Genomic DNA, 20,961 nt, shown 5'->3' on the forward strand with positions numbered 1-20,961 from the left:
CGTTCATTTGAAAAACATTCTGAGTTTATCCAAATTCCATTTAATACAACCAAGATGGGGAACATTTTAGAGAAGGGAAGTTAACAGGGCTGATGAACTGTCATCGGCTGGTTTAAGTATGACCACTTTACACGCTGTGTAACACGCACCATTTCGTCTGCTATCCATCATTAATTCCATCAAATTCTTCAATGAAATTCTTTTATCTGCTGATATTTCTCAACATTTCTGGGCCCATGGAGGGGTATTTAGGGTCCTCCAGGAAGCATTTTTTTTTTTAAAATCAAAATTTGTTGCAACTGAAAGGGAAAACATTTTGAGATGCAGAGAGGAAAGGGTGTCAGGAGGTTCTTTACGACGCGTTTTGATTTATTTTTTTATTTTTTTATTTAATTTTTTGTACATAATGTTATTTGTACATTGGCGGGCTTATTGCCAAATGGCAATTTCTTCCAACCAACCAATAAAATAAAAGTTTTATTTTTATAATTCAAGTTACAGAACATATTCAATAGAAAAAAAAAAAAGATTAAAAAGTTATAAATATATAAAAATAGAAATAAACGTATTTGTTTATAAATGACCTTAAATCAAAACTATTACTCAATGGGAAAAAGGAAAAAAGCGGAAAGAGGAAAAGGAAAGGAGGAGAGATTAAGGAAGAGAAAGGAGATGTTTCTTCAGACGTGATTTAAACAGAGTTAATGTAGTAACATCTTTGATGGTGGATGGGAGATGATTCCACAGTCGAGCCGCATGGACACTATTTAACAATCGGATTAAAAATACTATCGCCTTTTACTTCAAATGTCAATAAACGGTGGGCGGAAGAAACACGCGGAGTCATGATTTTTTCTAATTTGGGTTAAATATGCTAAGTTGTAGGTATTTACAGTATGCACCCGTGTGTCCTATCAAAATATCGTAATATACACCCACCCAATCATTGGCAAAATGATTTAAAGTTTTGGGCAAAGCTGAAGAAACGCGAGCAGTCAGTATGATACGGAAAAGAAAGATTCGAAGTTCGCCCATAATAAAAAAAGACGTGCTCCCCCTCTAACCCACAAATATATTTACTGTTTCTTTTACATATGTATATGTATGTTAAGTTATTTCATAACCCTGGAGAGCGCAACGTGTAGTTGCCGAAACTAGTCGGTTGTGACAGTAAAAAAGTGGTTAGTAAAACAAAGCTATTTTTTTTATACAGCTAAAAGTAACTTCTACCTCTTTACCTTAATGCCACAAAATGTTGTACGACGATAATGTTATCAATGAAACTAGCAAATGGAGGGTAATAAGTTATTAAAAAAAATTTTCTTCTTAGAAGTTCGGTTGTTATACGTACCAACAAAAAAGTTGGTCTTTTAAATTGTTTGGAGAAAATTACTATACTTAAATAAGTTAAATGCTTGAAATATGTATGTAGATCCAATTTTAAAATCTATTTTATGTTTATGTTAAATTTAAAGATATAGAAAATATGGATATTATGCAGTATTGATTATCTAAAAGTATGTACAAATCCCATTATGCATTTATAAAATTTAACAAAGGCATGAACACCATAGCATTTTACATTATCAACATTGTCTACCAAAAGAAGGCTATGACATTTTACGAGAACTTTAACAAAGCCATAACCACATTGACATTATTTATATATTTATTCATATTTTTCGCTTACAAACTATAACTAAATAAAAAAAATAATGTGACCTCACTGTGACATCTATATTATTTATATAACAAAACACACAATAAAAATAACAAAAATCTAACATAAGCTATACAGTTGTGGAGCAGTTGATTCAGCATTGGTATGCGCGAATGAGACAATCCATTTTACTTCTATCTAGCTCCACTATCCATTTTTTATAGCCTTTTTGAACATTTTCTCATTAACCTAGCCGGACCAAAGGTGGGGATTCGAATCCCCCATAGACCGATTTTAATTCGATAACTTGAGTATTATCAAAGCTATTTGCCCTATTTTTATTTTTATTTATAAATCATATAACACAAAGTATTTTACAAGTATAATACGTTGAATTACATTCCCAGGAGTTCCCAACAACTCAATTCGGGACATAAATAATATTAGCATTTAGAAAATAACACATATTGAGAACAACAAAGAAACAAAGCAAGTTTAGCACCTTTATAACTAAACATACAACAATAATATATACGCCTAAAACCTTTTCTTACACGAGCAGAATAAATATACATAAAAAACGCTTTTAAGAATAAAAACATAAAATAAGTAGTGAATCTACTAAGGGAGATAAGTTCATAAACATCACATGCCATGCAGATGATGCTGCCATAGTGACGATGAGAACATATCCATCTCAGTTAGTAAGAAATGTCGTATAGTACAATGAACACATGATTATTGGAAACATAATACGTATATACAAAATTTGTGTCAGACCAAACCACGATGTATACAACAGAGGCGAGGATAGATAGAGAGAAAATAAAAAATACGAAAAACCAAGTAGAAAAACCAAATAGAAGAACTAAATAAAAAAACTAAATAAAAACCAACCAAATATATTATATATACTAGTGAAAATAATAGAACGAAGCATTCTCCTGTTTTTATTTTTAAATTTTCAAAAAGCAGTTTTTTTTTAATAGTAAAGCAAAAAAAATACGTAAAAAATACAAGGGTCCATTTCAATTTATCTATATTAGCATTCGGCAAACTAAAAAAAATTAATAAAATACGCGAATGAGTAAAATATGAATAAAGTATTGCACGATCATAATCACTTACAACGTTTTATTCCCCTGACGCCATATATAAGTAGGCGCTGGGGTTGTTTGGTCCCCCCGTTCGGATCATGTGTAATTTTTAGATGGTTAGTGAGGGAAAGGTTAATACACAGACATGCCCCCCTGAGTCCTCAAAAATAATTGCACTTAACTCATGCCCAAACGCTCTGTCATGCCAAACGCGTATTTAGTCGTTCTTCGACCACCAGCCAGGTGCGACGTTTAGAATCGAGACCAAAATGCCTGATTGTGTCATGAAAGTGCGTGAAAACCCTTTGAATAAACATTGTCAAAAGGATTGTGTAACTTTTAATTTGTAATTTTTTTTTCATGAGAATTACCAAAGCTTAAAACAATTAATGTTCAAATATAAAAATTATTTTTTGTAAACGTAATATTACGCCTAGCGGTGCCATTGCGAAGCTCTTCTTACATACAGGGCTGCACAGATAGGAGGAATACGTCCTTAAATTATAATAAATATGAGTTAATCTTATTTTTGCATTCCCCGAAATCCAGTGCATAGAAATAAATGGATCGAAATTAAAAGGCATTTACGGAAAAGAATCTGATTGGGATCTACCTAAAACGAATGTTGATTGTTAGTCTTAAAATACAAACTTTTCTCAAAAATGAGTATCCCTTAATTTTTGGTAGCATATGCATTATCATTGAATGCAGCTCTGGTATAAAAAATAAACACTTAGTAACTATGAGTATGTTTTCATGTCACTACTTTAAAAAAAAAACTCTATGGGGCACGTCTATATTTTTATATGTCAATGCATACACACTATAACATTTTTTGCTGTCTTTAACTTGGCGAAAAACATTACAACATTTTGACGTAAACAAGTAAAAAGGCGAAGACATTTTACGTTAACTTTAACAAATACATACAAAAACATTACATGTTACGTTAACTTGAACAAATACATACAAGAACATTACAATACTTTACGTTAACTTTAACAAATACATACAAGAACATTACATGTTACGTTAACTTTAACAAATACATACAAGAACATTACAACATTTTACGTTATTGAGAAATAAAGAAAACGGTAGAGCATTTTATTTTAAACTTGTCAAAGACAAAACAAAAAAAATTATCATTAAATTCAAGAAAAATAAGAAAGAGTATTATAAATTAATATAACATTTTAATATCATCTCTGTCAAATTCAAAAACATAGTGAAATTTTCACTTACCTTAACCTTCAATTGAATTTTTCAAATGCTTTGCTGTATCTTAAAATTAAAATTATATTTAGAAAATCGTTGCCAATATTCTCGATGTAATATGTTAGCAAATGCGTAAAATTCTAAACAAAATGTTTTGAAAACAACAAATAAAAGTGTATTTAAGTATAAAGCCAAATAAAAAAATAAAAATAAAAGCTTTTTGGATGTTTGTATACAATTTATAACATTATGTATATTTATTGTTTCTGTATGTAAATATAATGTCTCTCTTTTGTGTACAGTTTGTAAGAATTACTTCTAAAATAATTCAATAAAAGTTAGATCTTCTTAGCAATGTGTTTTTAATTAAGTCATCATCATTCAATCGGAAGTTCTATTTTTTAAGGGAAAGTAAAATCAGGTTTAACTTTGTTTTATTTGTTGATAGACTATTAACTAATCCAATATTTTTTTTTTATGTATCGTATATCAGCGCTATGATTTTTTAAAGATTTGTATTTCTGAAATTACTCCGCATGTGACGTCTAAGCTTCTCATTCGCTTATTCTCGCTAAGTAGGGCCGATTGGTTCTTCAACGGTAAGTAAACCAGATATATTTTACAGTTCTCTTCTTATTGATTGATTTAAATGAACTAGTAACTTTTTCAAAGTAATTCGTTTTTATAAAAATACGTTTTATTATTTTTTTTGTACATTTTAAAGAAACTTCATAATTTCCCATAGGGCCGAAGTTCCTCATTGCAGATAAGTTTTTTTTGGAGAGGGGCATTCCTTTGATGATGATTAGAAGGTTAAATCCAGTTCTTGTCTACAAAAATTTAGACGGAATCAAAATATTGTTAAATGAATCTATGCCCAGCTTTCGTGTCTACTGTGGTAAGTATACATACGTCTATTCTAAAATGCCGTTCTTGCAAAGCCGACATTATGTGTATATGACGAGTCAAGGCATGCATACCGGTACAATTTTTTCCGCTTTGGGCGTCACATGAACTGACCCTGATGTTGAGGTGACAGTACGCGTTCGAAACGTTACAGTAATTATTGTCAAGAACAGTTACTCAAATGTCACATATTTACACTTGAATATGACAGATCTTTATAACAAACAGGAGTATACAGTGTGACGCGTTTCGTCTTATTAGGATATAATCAAACGAAACAAACTACAAATTACTACACTAAGTTTGTGTTTTCCTATTTTTCGTCTGCAGGGGTGGTATTCTGAATCTTCTCTACCCCTTAGAAAGTGATTGATTAAAGTATTTTTATTTTTTTATTGCGACGACACTTTGCTTCATATAATGACCACATTGATGATTTAACGTCAAATGATGTACAAAACTGCTTCAAAAACAGAAATTCAACCAATACGATTTGGTTAATTTAACCTTATTAAGTGTTTCGGGTAATACTAAAGGTCGCAATTATGTCCTAAATGAAAATCATCATGTTTGATTTCACATGTTCATACTTTTTGACGTTTAATCATCTGTGTCGCCATATATAATAATAAATTACGGAAAATTTAATCATTTTTAAAAATTTAATCATCTGTGTGGCCATATATAATAATAAATTACGGAAAATTTAAGGATAAATTTAAGAAAAGCTTTTTGGCATAATTAACATTAACTGTATTTTGAAAATAGAGATGCATGTTTAATATGTACCTGTGTTTATAAATTTATAAATGTTGTGTTTTTATTTAATATTTTTCAGTGGTATATTTTCTCAATTTTTTAAATTATTTAATTTTTTATTTATTTTATTATTTTGTTTCGCATTTTTGTTTCTTTTTTATGTCATTTTGTAAACTTGCCGACCACAAGAGCCAGACTCTTTTTTGGCAAGTTCAACCTTAAGTGAAAAAAAAATAATATGAAGCAAAAATTAGACGCATGGAAAAAATACATATCCTCAAATCAACCACTCAAACTCCACTCTTCTCTATCCCCTAGAGGATAGAGAAGATTTATAATTGCACCGCTGGAGACCTTATCGTTAGCTACCACTCTCACCTCTTCTTACGTCATTCCCGCGTCCTTTTGTTCCGCCGAATTAGCTCAAAGATCGTCATCGACGGTCTTCCAGGACGACGTATTGAGGGGAGATCCTTTACCCCACCATCCACTCGCAGCTGTTTTAGAGTCCTGGGGGACTCTGTGTCAGCTGCGCATAGAGCACAGTCCCAACTGAATGAGCATGAATGTAACTTATGCACGTATTTTGAAGTCGTTCAAGTTTATCGAGTTGCTCACAGTTTAAATCAGTCATGGAAACATCAGCGTAATCTAGAATGGGTAGTAGTAATGCTTGTACAAGGATGCATTTAGTATTAATGAGTAAGAATTTTTGCAACCTTTTAAGTGAGTGTAGACTGAAAAATATTTTGCCTCTTAATTCATTAGTATGGGCTCGCCAGCAGAGATGTTCATCCATTTGTACTCATAGATTTTTTACGGATTTCCTGTATTGAATATTGGTACGATTGACATTAAGAGGATTAAGTGAAGATACGTCCAGCTTACTAAGCAATCTTTGACTACCTGCAAACATAATTTGTGTTTTAGATGGGTTTATTAGTAAATCATACTCTTTTGTTCATGTTGACACGCAATTTGGTGTATTAGACATTGATTCTATTGCTTCGCTGGTTATATATAATAGAATTTTGTGACATCACATTTTTTCTAAATGAGAGTCTGATTTTTACATTTTCTCTGGTATTGTGAATTGTGGTCATGTTTATGTTGGCTTAGAATGATTTTTTTTTCCAAAATTCTGTCTTTAATTTTTAAATAAATAATACTCATGTTATACACAAATATCATCGTGTATCATATGGTTAGTTTGTTTAAATTTTCTTGGTTTGATAAAAATTATATGCTGCTACAGTAGTTAATATGTGGTTCAATCATTGTGTTATAAACAATTTTGCATTAATCTTTGTCAACGAATCTTCTAATTCTTCCCTAAACAGTTTTTTTTTTGCAATTTTGAATCCATCATTACAAAATATTTAGTTTAATTATTTTCATTTTGTTCTTATTCATTTAATAAAACACTTTATAAACATATACAATATATATATATAAGGGCGGGCATATTGCCTTAAGGTAATTTTTTCCTGCCTACACAAACCGTTTAGTTTGAGAAAATTACAAGTACATGGACACAATACTGAATCCTATAATTTTATACATTAAAAAAAAAAAAAACTAAAAATTGTTTAAACACTTTTCTATGAAGAGAGGAGAAGAGATGAGAAGGAAAGAAGAAGATGAAAGGAACAACTAAAATGTTCTAACATTAGTGGGGGTAGATTATTCCACAATCGAGCGAGTGACCAAATGATTTCCTGAACAGTTGACGCATATGCCATTCTAAATTTCAACTTCACAAGTCTCTCCCAGATGCTCCAGTCCACACTTGAAACATCTAGGTTTATTTTACTTAACTTTATTTGGTGGGATTGGGGAGTTGGATAATATAGTGTTTGATGAAGATGTAGATGGGTTGTCAGGAGGTTCCGTTCGACGCGTTTTTATCTTTTCCATATTCCTAGAAAATCTAATTATTTGAAACTATAAAATCGTAATACAAAAATAAAAAAATATGTATATTGTTACAACCTACTTCTGATACTAAAATTACAAAAGTATGAAATTTAAAAAGTTAAATTACCAGAAAAATAATTTTGAAAAAGATCTGGCTTACCTGGGAAGTACTCCTTTACCAGCAATCATTAAAAAACTAAATAAACTTTGAAAACTATCACAAAAACACACAAATATGGCAAAATTACTGGAGCTACACTTGAAAAAATGACAATTATTTTTTTAAATGTGAAATTTTAAATTACAAAAAAAGACAAAATTTAAAAACAAATTAAATAAAAATATTGTCAAAAATAACAGTAAATATGTTATAAACATAGTAGGTATGAACATATTAAATGAAAAAATATATTAACAGATGACAACAGCGATGGAGAACATTTTAGAGAGGGGAATATGGAAGTCTAGGCATTTACAGAGCTTATGACCTGTCATTGGCTGGTTTAAGTGGTTACCTTACACACTGTGTAACATTCAACATTTTGCCTTTGTTTTTTTATTTAGATAAAAAAAAAAAAAAACAGTTTAGAATCGTGGCTAGTGTCTCGGACTCAGGGCTAAAAGGTCCGTGGTTCGAATCCCACTCTACCGCAACTTAGTTCTCATTTTTTAATTGTGAGTTAGGTATCAACAACTTGTTGAAAATGGACCTCAAAATTAAATATTTGGGCGAATCATAAAAAAGCAAATATTCATTTTTATTAACGAAAAAAATATATATATTACGAAACACAATTTTCATATAAATTAAATACATTTATTAACATTCACGTTTAAAGATCAATATTTCTTCAATTATTCTATCTGTTGATTTTAGTGAAGTTAAAGAGCTGAAACCTTTATCGTTGTGAAGAGATTTATCTAATCAAATAATTTCACATACTAGGCAACGCATGAAAATAATTTTCCAATTTCAACTTCTTCTTGGACCAGTTGGTTTTATTACAATATTTTGAGTTTGTCCAAATGTTTGTGGACTAAATACTGGATTCCACCCCTTAAGGTTATTATATGAATCTCTTCACAATAATAATAGTTTCAGTTTTTTAACTTTACTAAACTCAACAGATGGAAGAATAAAAAATGTTCAAACATAAGCAAAATGGTGAATATTATACAGTGCGTAAAGTGAACACTTAAACCAGCCAATGACAGGTCGTAAGCTTTGTAAATGCCTAGACTTCTATATTCCGTTCTCTAAAAAGCTTTCCATCCCCGTCGTAATTTGTTGATCTGACTCCCTAGGGGGCGAAATCCAGTCTTTTGTCTACAAACATTAAGACAAACTCAAAATATTGTAACAAATATGTATCCAAATACACATACACATTTTTAAAAACATACTTACAAATTATTTAAACACACCTATAGACATTTTTATCTGTCGAATTTAAAATTAAATTAAAGGCTTGGTAACATGTTTCGATAATCATTATTATTCATCCGTTAGATTTTTTCAAATAGGAATTGAACCCACGGCCTTCCGGTTTACAAGCAAACGCCTTACGCGTGCCTTGATTTTTTTAACAGTAGGAACATTTTGAGTTATTATAATCGGCATTGGGTGGATGCAAATGCAGAAATATGTACATTTTAAACAGTCAGGCTTTTAGAGTTTGACTGAAAACTCTCGGTTTCAGCAGCCATTTGTAAAGAGATAACTTTTAGTTGAGGTTTTATTGAAACTTTTAATTGGTTGTTGAATTCAAGGTGGGGATAAGCTGAGAAAGACTAGAGTTATTGGTAAAAGCGTTGTAACGACTATCACTAAATTCAGTCTGCCTTCGTTCGTTGTAGAGGCAACATCTCTCAACTGTCTTCTCACAAAATCTAGTCTACAAAACCTGAAGATGAAAATTTTCATCGGATTGGCGGTGCTGGCCGTCTGCGCAAGTAAGTACTTTTTAATTTTAACTAATTAAACCGACAAAGACGTCATATTTTTTCATTAATTATTTTTCACTGTACCGTCTTCAAGGCTGGTAGATAAACATTTTTTTACTGCCTTCGTCATTTTTGAAAATATTTTCAACATTTAATTTTTACGGTATACGGTATTAAAACGTAAAATATATTTGAAGGTTTATCGAACCGTTGATAAATAAATCAATATATAAATATGCATATTTAAAGAAAGGGGCGTGTTTAAGTGCTTTTTATATTCGACGAAAAAATACATGTTAAAACAAATTTCGTTATCTTTAAATTAGCCAGTAAACGTAAAAAAATATCATAAAATAAAATGTGAAAACATAGGCTGATCAATTGTTAGCACGTGTTTGGAAATTATTTGATAGTATTTTTGTGTCGTTCAGAAGCCAAACAAAATTTATTTTGTATTTTTATTCCATTATATGAACACAATTGTAAACATGGTGCTTAAATCATCGGTCTTACGTACCAGGCTAACCATAATGTAGATGCAAAGGATTTAATGTACTCATCAGTTTTTACACTTCACACTGTTATATGACTTTGTCACAGAACCAATGTGTGACAAGTTTAATTTTGAAAATAGGGAGGATACGACTTCTATCGGAATATTTACAGACTTATGAGTTAATATGATAAAAATGAAATCCGTACAACACACAATCTCTAAACAATGCTCATACAGGCGTAAGTACTTGGTGAGACGGCTAACTGTGAAGCCGGCGTCGCGGGTCCGATTCCCGCCAGTTTTAAGAAAAAAATCCAAAACAGTTTTTTAAAAACTGGTTTGGATGCTGCGGAATATTTTTCATAAGTCTCTTCCATATCTCTTCTTTCCCGCCTGCTGACAAGCCTCTAAAATATTTAATAATAGTACTAATTTCAAGTAATTTACTTACAAATGAAGTTATTTTCCTTTTTTTGTAGATCTAATGATTATTTTTCTATTGAATACGTTTTGTAACTAACATTATATAAATAAAACTAATGTTTTATTGATTGGTTGGAATGAGTTACCACTAAGCAATCAATGTACTATTAACAAAAATAAAAAATAAAGAATAATTAAAAAAAAAAATATTTATAGATGACAACCATGAAGTTTCGCATAAATAAATTGTCTATGTTTTTACGAATGTATGTATGTGTATGCGCATGGGTGTATGTACGTGTGTGTGTATGTACATGTGTATATATGTGTATATTTATATATATGTGTGTATATATGTGTATGTCTGTATGTATATGAATCAAAATGTGTATCCGAATAAGTTTATATTTTGTTTGTCTGTGCTCTATATTAATTTGTTAACTATTATAATATATTAAAATGTAATTGCCTAGCTTGGAACGGGGTATGTACCCTTGTTAGCTGGGCAAAGTGAACGTGGAATTGTATTTTGATAAAGAGTGTGAATAAATAAATAAATAAATAAACATAACGTAGGAAAAGTTTTTTAAAAAATACGATAGTGAATAAATTTTTTTGGTCTTACTAAAGGAAATAAAAGCATTTTAAATCACACAAATTTTGTGGTATTTTAAGTACATTCTTACTTAAATTATGCCTGCAATAATAATTAATTTAGTTCTATCGGTTTTTTTAGTAAGATTTTAGTCGTTAATATTTAATTTATGAGCGTACGTTTGAAGCAAAAATTTAATATTCATATTCGAATCAACGGCATTATTTTAAGGTTTTTTCTTTAATAACTTTCCTTTTCAATTCATCATCTTTTCATATCACAAGAACAAATTTTACTTAAATACTTTGTCCTTATATGAGTCCCGAACTACCGAAAATTAGTCAATATTTCAAGATGCGTAATCCCCCGGTCGAAAAATAATTATGTTTTAGTAACGAATAATTTTTTAGTATATTTTTTTATCAGAAATATCTTGGAAAACAATAATTTTTATCTAATGTTTAAATGCTTTATTTATTTAATTGCCAGTTTAAAAAAACCGACATTTTAAATGAACAAAATCACATAATTTTCTTACTTTTTATCAGACTACAGCCTTAATATCTACTTCTTTTATTAAATATTTTTTTTTTCCAAGAAAAAATCATAATGAATAGAATATTGTTTCAGATAAACAGGTTATGGACGTATCAATTCAAATCGTTTAATTTAAATGCCATTGTTTATATAATCAAGTTAGCCGATATTATTTATGTAATAGACGGTAATAAAAATCGTTATATAATAAACTAGATTCTATAAGTAATTGTATTTACATATTTGAATTTTATATTTCGATCACGAAGACTGTTTGATAAATCAAATAGGCTGGTGCTCTTTTTTGTGTATCCAATATATAAAAAAATAAATTTAAAAAACGTATCATCATCACGCCCCTATTCGCTCCCGATGGTGCATAGGGCACTGCATTCAACCACAAAATGCAGCGCATTTCGACCAATTGTTTCATGAAGGTAATATGATCAATCTTACGCTTCTGGTGCTAGTCCGTTCGAAACTAATATTTTACGTTGACCTTATCAAGAATAGACTCTGGGACCTCGAGCATTGTGGGCGAATGCGTCAACCAGTATACTACGACGCGGACTTTCCCCCACTCGATTTCCTTTTTAAGACTTTTACCTGAGAGTAGCCATCGAGTCGAAAAAACTCGTCCGATTTAATTTTTTTTAAAAGAGAAGTACTTGAGTTCTTGTTATTTACTCAAATCTTTAAATTTTCAGATGGCAATCGAGTTGTGTTAGAGTGGGATTTGAACCTCAGACCTTTGGCCCGTGAGTCTACAATACAACCACGGGACCACAACCCGGTCCAAATCTGAGTCTGTTTCATACCCAGAATTAGGAATTTTATCGTTTTTTTTTATTTGTTAATAAATTATCAAACCATGCCAAAAGAAAAATATAAAAAAAACGCGTATCGTATTCTCATAACTATGATTTTTTTAAAGTTTTGTAATTTTGAAATTACGTTGCCTTTGACGTCAATAGTTTTCATCGGTGAGGTGTCCTGACATTTAAAAGTAGAACCCCATAGCTGTCAAAGATATGTAAAACTTTAAAAAAAGGCTTTTTAGAAAGTGGATATTCGTTACAACACATCTCAACGCTGTAATTGATTGGCTGATTCATAAGAACTTGTGACGTCGTTCAAGGTAGTTCATTTGAATGAAAACCATTTTTATTTATTTTCCATACATTTTGCTGAGAAATCGCGTTGTACAAAAAAATGCTTTAATTTTTACGGCGTGTAAGAAATATTTTTTTATATCCAATTTTCCGTTGCACTAACTTCTTCATTGGACAATTTAAAAAAGAAAAATTTAAATCTTAAAGTAGGGCACACATATCATACATATTGTTATGTGTGTTCTAATAATAACATTGCAAATATATTTAATTTATAAATTGTTTATCACATATGTCTTGACCATTATTTTAAATTTTGATATGTTTTTTTCTTCATAAATATTTTTTTCCATTTCGTAATACTTTTTAATTGCTTTAAATAAAATTGAATTTTGTAACTTTGCCTTTTTCCTAAATGGAAGTCTAATTTTGTTCTTTTCTCTAGTATTGTGATCGTGTTCATGCTGGTTCCGATCAATTTTTTTCCAAAATTCTGTTTTTTTATTAGAGTTTATAATTTTATGAACAAATATCATTGTATTTTAAAATATTCTTTGTTTATATGTTAATAATTTCATTTCATTTACCATCGACTTTACCCTCGTATATCTGTTTTTTTTCAAAATGATTCTAAAGGCTTTATTTTGTAATACACTTAGTTTATCTATGTTTTCTTTGTTTGATAAAAATAAAATGCTACTACAGTAGTTAACGTGTGGTTCATTCAATTATTTATCAAAGGTCAATAGAAGAAATTCTACTGTATGAAGTTCATTTGGATTTTTTTTACGTCTTCAAGATGGATTCAAGTTTTCATGAATTATTAAACATCTCTAAGCTATGTAAAATATAAGGCTATGTAAAATTAATGGGTCTACTGACATTTAAGAATTTATTTAAAATTCACTTCATCATTGTAATTACGTTAAATCTATGCTAATTCGCTTTTAGAAGAATGAAAGAGGTGAGAAAACATAAGTATTTTTACTTTCTAAATAAATTTATACCGTCTAATTTAATTTTATCTTCAGTCACCGTTTTAATAATTTTTATTTTATTTTAAAAACTTTTCAGAGTTAATTTAAAACATAAATACGTTAACATATTACAGCCGAGATGAAAAACATTTTAGAGAGGGTAATATAGAGGTCCCGGCATCCACAGGGCTAATGACCTGTCATTGGCTCGTCTAAGTGGCCACTTTACACACGGTGTAACATTCACTATTCTGCCCATATTTTTTTTTTTTTTTTTTAAATAAATATTTGCGTTCTTATGATTTACCCAAATATTTAATTTTGAGGGCCATTTTCAACGAGTTGTAAATAACTCACTATTAGAAAATGGAATCAAGTTGGGGTAGAGTGGGATTCGAACCACGGACCTTTGGTCTGTAGGTCCGAAAGACTAGCCACGGGACCACAACCCGATTTAAATTGAATTTTAAATTGATTTAATTTGAACATCTTTATTCCTTTAATTCTTTCATCTGTTGATGTTTGTGAAGTTAAAGAGCTGAAACCTTTATTTATGCGGGTGAGATTAATCTAATTGAATTAATTCGCCTACATACTAGGCAACGTCTAAAAATCTTATTTTTTCAATTTCTATACTCCTTCATGGACCAGGTGGATTTATCAAAAATATTTTGAGTTTGTCCAAATTTTTGTAGACAAGGACTGGATTCAACTCCCTGGAGAGCTGTTTATATTAACACAGTTCGTAAAATACGTTTGAATTTCTATCATTACTTTCAGTATTAGATTGCCATTTTACAAACCCACTTTCCTTCATTCACCCTCTACCACTCCTTGTCTTCTACCACTACAACTATCACGCCATTTCCCAGTAGAGGCAGGCAGAGGATGGACCGCCACACGCGTCTATCCTAACATACACTCCTACCAGATTCAAACATCTTGTCATACATGCCCTTCGGTTGCGTCGGCGTTTGACGTGACCAAAATTAAGATTTAGATTTATCTGATCATTCCATGTCGTTTCCGGTCGTCCACGTCCTACGTAACCCTTCATTATATTCATATAAACATTGAAGTGAATATATCTAATTGGATGGCAGGCCCTTATATTTATTTATTTATTTCGACGGCTTACGTCTTTGACAAAGCATAAAATAATATTGAAAAACAACTATAATGAAACAAAACACCTGAACACAGTATAAAAAGTATTGATACATGAAATTAGTTCAGCAGAAAATAAGAAAATGATAAAAAAATTAATAACAAAGGTATGCAGCAAATTAACCATAAAGAAAGGGTATTGTATACAATAAAAAGTATTGAAGTAACATGGGCGATGTATCACAGCATAAACAGTAAAACAAGTAAAACACTTAGTACATTTTTATCATTTAGAAAAGAATGGATTAAAAAGTAATGATTTTCATTGGCATAAAGATAAAATAAGTAAATCTAAGTTTCCATGTTTGTTTGCTAACATGTGGAACTGTATGCAACCGGTGAGCATTGGCATAGTTTGAACTATGCAAATCTACAGCAAAAGAAGTATTTCGTCTCGTCCCAGGCTGTTTCTTCTTATGAATTATTTTTAGTTGTATTAGTATAGTTTTTGGGTAAAATACATTCGGATTTTTTAAAAAGTTTACCATGAGGAATGTTCCCCTGAAGTTTCGTATACTATCTTAAATGAAATAATAAGAACAACTTCGTTTTTAAGCACTTTTTAAAAATTATTTATAACGATCGGTTTCAATGCTATCAATATCTCAATATCAAGACATACTTAAGAAATGAGTTCTATTCTATTTTTTTTTATCAATGATTACTTAATATTATGCTAAATATTATGAATAACCACAAAGTTAGTGCTTTGAATATAAAACTAGCAATATATTCAGTTTTTCTACTGACATTTCTTGGTGGAAGTACATTTTTATTATTATAATTAAAATAAATAATTTATTCTCTTTTAAAGTGCCGACAACTGTATACTTTAATTTTGCATTTCTAAACTATACACGTTTATATTTTTTGAATTAAAATAAGGTTTTTATATCAAAAACCGTTCAAACAACTTGCGTGAATATAATTTTAATGCTCGGAAAACAATATCCACTGAAAATTTAAAACTATAAATCTGCTCACGATGCTGATAAACTAAATCAGTGTTTGTTCACAAATATTTGGCACCATGCACAAATACTATATTTAAATAAAGTTAATAAATAATTTTAATTTTATGCAATTGATACTGGTACCTGAAGCGTAAGATCATTTTACCTTCATGTAACAAAAATTATTAAAATACACTGCAATTGGTGTACCAATGCAGCGCTCTATGAACCATTCTTTCGGGAAGGGAATGATGATGATGATGTTATTTTAGGTATTGTTTATCAATTATATATGAACTCTTATGAAAATTGTTTTTTTTTTTTAAATTAGCTTATTTAATTTATTGATTGTTATAAAAGTTATTGAAATAAATACTTATAAGATTTTTAATTATGATTTAAAAGATCACAACAGAAAACTTTTTTTGTTCCTTACGAAAAACGCAACATCATCGGACTTTAAATTGGCACGTTACAGTAGGCAATAAAACTCTCCATAGTACGGTAATGCTGCACTCTGGCGGTAGACTACGTGCGTTATAATTATTACAAAAGTGTATATTTTAGTTAAATAACTCAACAAAACTATCTAATACCAAATAAAACTATTACTATTGTTTGCATTAAAATTAGAGGGAGCTGAAAAACTGGATAGTGCCGGTGAATTGTATACACATTTTACCCTTGATACGCTGCAATTTTAGGACCATAGAGTGTCATATACACGATTGGGTGCAGATAAAGAAACGCTAATGAGTTTAATTTTACACCTTGATAAAGAAACCATCGCGTTTCTTAATGAGGAACATCAGCCCTACGGAACATTGGATACAATAAATGTTTTCTTGCGCGCGGTAAAAATTAGAGGATTAAATTGTACGGCAAAGTTTCCTGACTGAAAAAAAATAGTAAAAAACATTTTAATAAAAACAAACTACTTTAAATGACGTCACTAGTTCACATGAATCAACCTATGATATAAGAGTTATGGAAGATTTCCGGTTTGCTTACCGTGGATGATCTGACGTCACACGCGGAGTCATCTCAGAAATTCACAACTTTAAAAAACCGTAGCTACGATACACAAAAATTGAAAAAATATTTTGCCTTAGTTTAATAGTCTATTAACAAATAATACAAATTAAAAACCGCTGAACTTTGTCACTGTTCGGCATTTTAAGTCAAGTGATTTTAAAAGAATAAAAAGTCGACATAGATTGTTCAACTTGAAAAATCAGAAAGCGTGACGATTTCCAGATCCGTAATATTATTTATATTTTTATTTTTGCACGTTGGCTTTTGCCATTTATAATATAACAATAATTACTCCTTGGCATCTTTGTCTAGAGCTTAGTTAAGACATGAAATGCCCTGTGGAATGTAATACTCTTCCAGCAGAAGTGAGCTGTTAGAGTGAAATATATCAGAAAAAAAGAAAAACTCACCTGTTCTCAAAATAATTTAAATGAATCCCTAACGTATGACGACAAATTGTTTTTTTTACTCAATAGCTTTATAATATTTATACTTTATATCAGAAGTGCTTTTTTTATCTTCTCTACCCTCTAAAGCAGTATTTCCCTTCTTTATGCCCCACCGTAGTCTTTTCAAAAGTCAGATGCCCCACCGGCATCTTTTTTAATGAAACAGCAGGTAAATTTTCAAATCATATTGTAATATGTTTGTAAACATATGAACCTCTAATGGAATTGAAAAAAACCTATTCTAATACATTTATTATAACTGAAATGATTACAAAACACAAATTGAAAATGATATTAAGTAGAATACAATATAAATGAAAACAATAATAAAGTGACAATTGAAATTGAGTACAAAAACACATATCTTGACGCCTAATTCATGATTAAATTCAGTTACACTTGCTACAAAGAAATTTGATGTCCGGATCAAAGTTAGTTAATTTCAGTCTTAGGTCCCCTTTATACCTCTATTAGTTATATCCAATCGATTTCGTTTTTTAATGAGTAGATTGCTTATGGCGCTAAAACCACATTCCACTAAATTAGATAAGGGAAAAGGTAATGATAATTTTCTGGCATGCAAAGTAATATTATAATATTTTGTGTTAGTTTCTTCGCAAATTCATGCCATTTTTTCTACATCCTGCACAGTTTCTGTGTTTTTTGATAATTATTGACATTGTAACGAGTTTCATTCTATTTTAAGCACAGTTTGGCGAATATTTCAATTTTGTACATCTCAGGCATTTTTTTGGATGACCGATGAGTCTTCTTCTCTGGTCTCAATCCTGGGATTGGCTGGCAGCAATTACATTCATTCTTCTCCTCCATTCCTCCCTGTCTTGTGCGGCTCTTTTAAAGTCAGCACATGATGAGCAGCGCACGTCCTCTAATAGGTCCTCCAGGTACTCTCGGCGTGGGCGTCCCCTAGAATTTATCCCCTCGGTCATCCCCTCTAATATGACATGCAGGAGGCCTTCTTGACTTATTACATGGCCGATCCATCTCGCTCGCCTTTCGGACAAGGTCCTGAGCAGGTGCCTTCCACCTTCGATTCTTTGGAAAACCTCCTCATTTGTAATGTGGTCTCTCCAGGAAATTCCTAGTAGTCTTCTATAGGACCACATCTCAAAAACCTCTAGTCTCCGTTTATCTCTTTCGGATAGGTACCATGTCTCGCAACCATACATCAAGATACTCCATACATAGGTCTTGATTAGGAGTGTTCTTAGTTCTAGATCTATATTATTTGATTCAATTATTTTTGACCTTTTATTAAATGCAAGTCTAGCTTGATGTATACGGCTGTCGACCTCGCTCTTAGACCGACCGTCCCACGTTATTTTGCTCCCGAGGTAGACAAACTCCTTGGTGTTCTTTAGTGAATATTCCACTTTATATGTGGAATGCTGACGTGTTTCATCTCTGAAGCGTGGTGCCCCCCCTCTAAGACGTTATGCCCCACCGGTGGGGCGTAACTTGGGAAACACTGCCCTAAAGAGTGATCAAATGGGATTTTTTTTGCCTGCGTTTAAACTTTGCTTTATATCTGGTCACACTGATAATTAAACGTCAAATAAATATGAACACGTGAAATTAAACATGATGATTTTCACTTGGAATATAATTGCGATCTTATTCTTATTCTTAGAAGGGGAAGTCAGCGCTATGCTTTAAGCTCCTGACGTCACAGTGACCTATGAAGAGCTATTGAGACGAGTTTTCGTGAATAGTTCTCGCCCTCCAATTCCAGGTTTATAAAGAGCCTGGCTACTGTGTGGAAGGCGAGAGTTCTCATTTTCCTTAATTTCTTCCTCCAAGCCCAGATCCGTAAAGTATCGGGCTTTTAGGTAGGGGGCGAGCTCTTCAACATCGTCAGGTTTGACCAGTAGTCCCCTGAGTATGAGGCTTCTTTAATGATGTAAAGCATCGCATTCACATATAATGTGCATCTGTGTTTCCTCATCTGCACTGCAGAATCCACACTTGGAAATTTTGGTAAGGTTCATTATAGCAAGGTGTTATTGCGACCTTAAGTTTTACCCAAAACAATTGACCAAACCGTGTAATTTTTTTTCCGTTTTTTAACAGTTTAATACATTAACAAATTACAACAGAGATGAAGAACATTTTAGAGAAAGGAATATGGAAGTCTAGGCGTTTACAAGGCTAATGACCTGTCATTTGTAAGATTAAATAGTTTACTTGAAATCCCTTATTGTAAATCCAGACTCGAGCAAAGACACTCATTTTTCATGGCTTTAAAACTGTTCAATGCATTTTATATGGACAGTATGATAGATATTAATTATAAGAGCTGGTTTAAGTGGGCACTTTACGCACTGTGTAACATTCACCATTTTACCTATGTTATACATCATTAGACGTTTAATCATCAGTGTGACTATTATATGAATCAAAGCGTCGTGATGCTCATAGGATCACCAACATCGTATGGATTCCTTATTTTTCTTCTAGTGCCTTGGGTCCCCCCGACGTTGGCGATCACTACAGCGAAAGCATACGTATCTGTCCTGAGCTAATTTTACATTTCGCAGCCAGGACGACTGCTTATTGATGTACTCGCCGTAGTGATTCCTAGGAAAATATGACAAGAGTGGTTTCCCGTTGCCTTCTCTGGTAGATTTTCTGTCGGGATTACCTTCGCTTAGCTGGTTGGTTTTGGTTTTGAGGCGCCAAAAATTCGCCTTTCATCCTCTCGTTATCTGCTGTGATCATACCGATATGAGTGTGATCCCATTTCCCGGGGTTCACGACGTGGACGCTAACGAGTTGGACTAGTCAGTAGTCCTGCCGTTGGAATGCAACAAGGTGTTGTGTGGATTGCTAGTTGGGCAAAAATCAACCAAATCAAATTTCCCCTTCTAACTCTCTCTCTCCGATGGCGCTACAGCCAATATCGAGCTTTGGCCTCCTGCAACTTTCGCATCCAACTCTGTCGGTCCTCAGCCGCCATCTTTCAATTTGCCACCTGGAGAAACTGCGCTGCATCTTTTCTCACTTCATCCTCCCATCCCAGCCTGGGTCTTCCCACTAATCTCTTTCCTCCCGGGTGTCCGCACATTATTGTTTTAGGGACACGTGAGTCAGGCATTCGCTGTGCATGTCCGGCCCATCATAATCTAAGCATCTTCATATGTGCCGAGATGCTCGGGGCCTGGTATATATTGTAAAGTTCTTCGTTATACCGAATGCGCCATTGATTATTCTCTCTCACTGGTCCGCCGATTCTTCTGAGTACTTTTCGTTCAAAAGTGTCCAGCATTTCAGCCATATTTACAATCAGTGTTAACGCCTCACACCCATATGCCAATACAGTACGTATAATTGTTTTGCATATGGTTATTTTGGTTTTCCTGTAGACGTTACGTGATTTGAACACTGGCAGCAAAGAAAAGTATGTTTTGTTAGCTGCTGTGATTCTTTTTCTGATTTCTGCTGGATCTTCATTATTCTCAGTTATACTGGAGCCCAGGAAGGTGAACCCCTTCTAACTATAACCCGTAAATACTAAATTGGTCCAAGAAAATAGAAAAGTTGTCTACTAGCGGACTGTACAGCGGGCTTTACAAAAATATATATACTCAAGAAATCAAACTGACTGTCAAACTTCTTTTTGCCAAAGTTGATTTTAGTGCTCTGTTCACCCTGTCCCCGACACCACCCTCCTTTCAATATCTTTCTCAGTATTTCTA

General features: G+C 32.0%; 1 protein-coding gene across 1 annotated transcript in view; it reads left to right on the plus strand.

The window, feature by feature from the left end:
• Positions 1 to 9,377: 9,377 nt before the first annotated feature.
• The window catches only part of LOC148276277 (protein obstructor-E-like), a 35,985-nt gene continuing 24,401 nt past the window's right edge, over positions 9,378 to 20,961 (plus strand). The window contains exon 1 of the mRNA XM_088234506.1: positions 9,378 to 9,510. Coding sequence (XP_088090632.1) covers positions 9,468 to 9,510 — 43 coding nt within the window. The 5' untranslated portion in view covers positions 9,378 to 9,467. The remainder of the gene's footprint in view (positions 9,511 to 20,961) is intronic.

The sequence above is a fragment of the Micrasema longulum genome, unplaced genomic scaffold, assembly GCF_059751315.1.
Source record: "Micrasema longulum isolate JH-2025_06_02 unplaced genomic scaffold, ASM5975131v1 h1tg001249l, whole genome shotgun sequence".
Classification (NCBI taxonomy): domain Eukaryota; kingdom Metazoa; phylum Arthropoda; class Insecta; order Trichoptera; family Brachycentridae; genus Micrasema; species Micrasema longulum.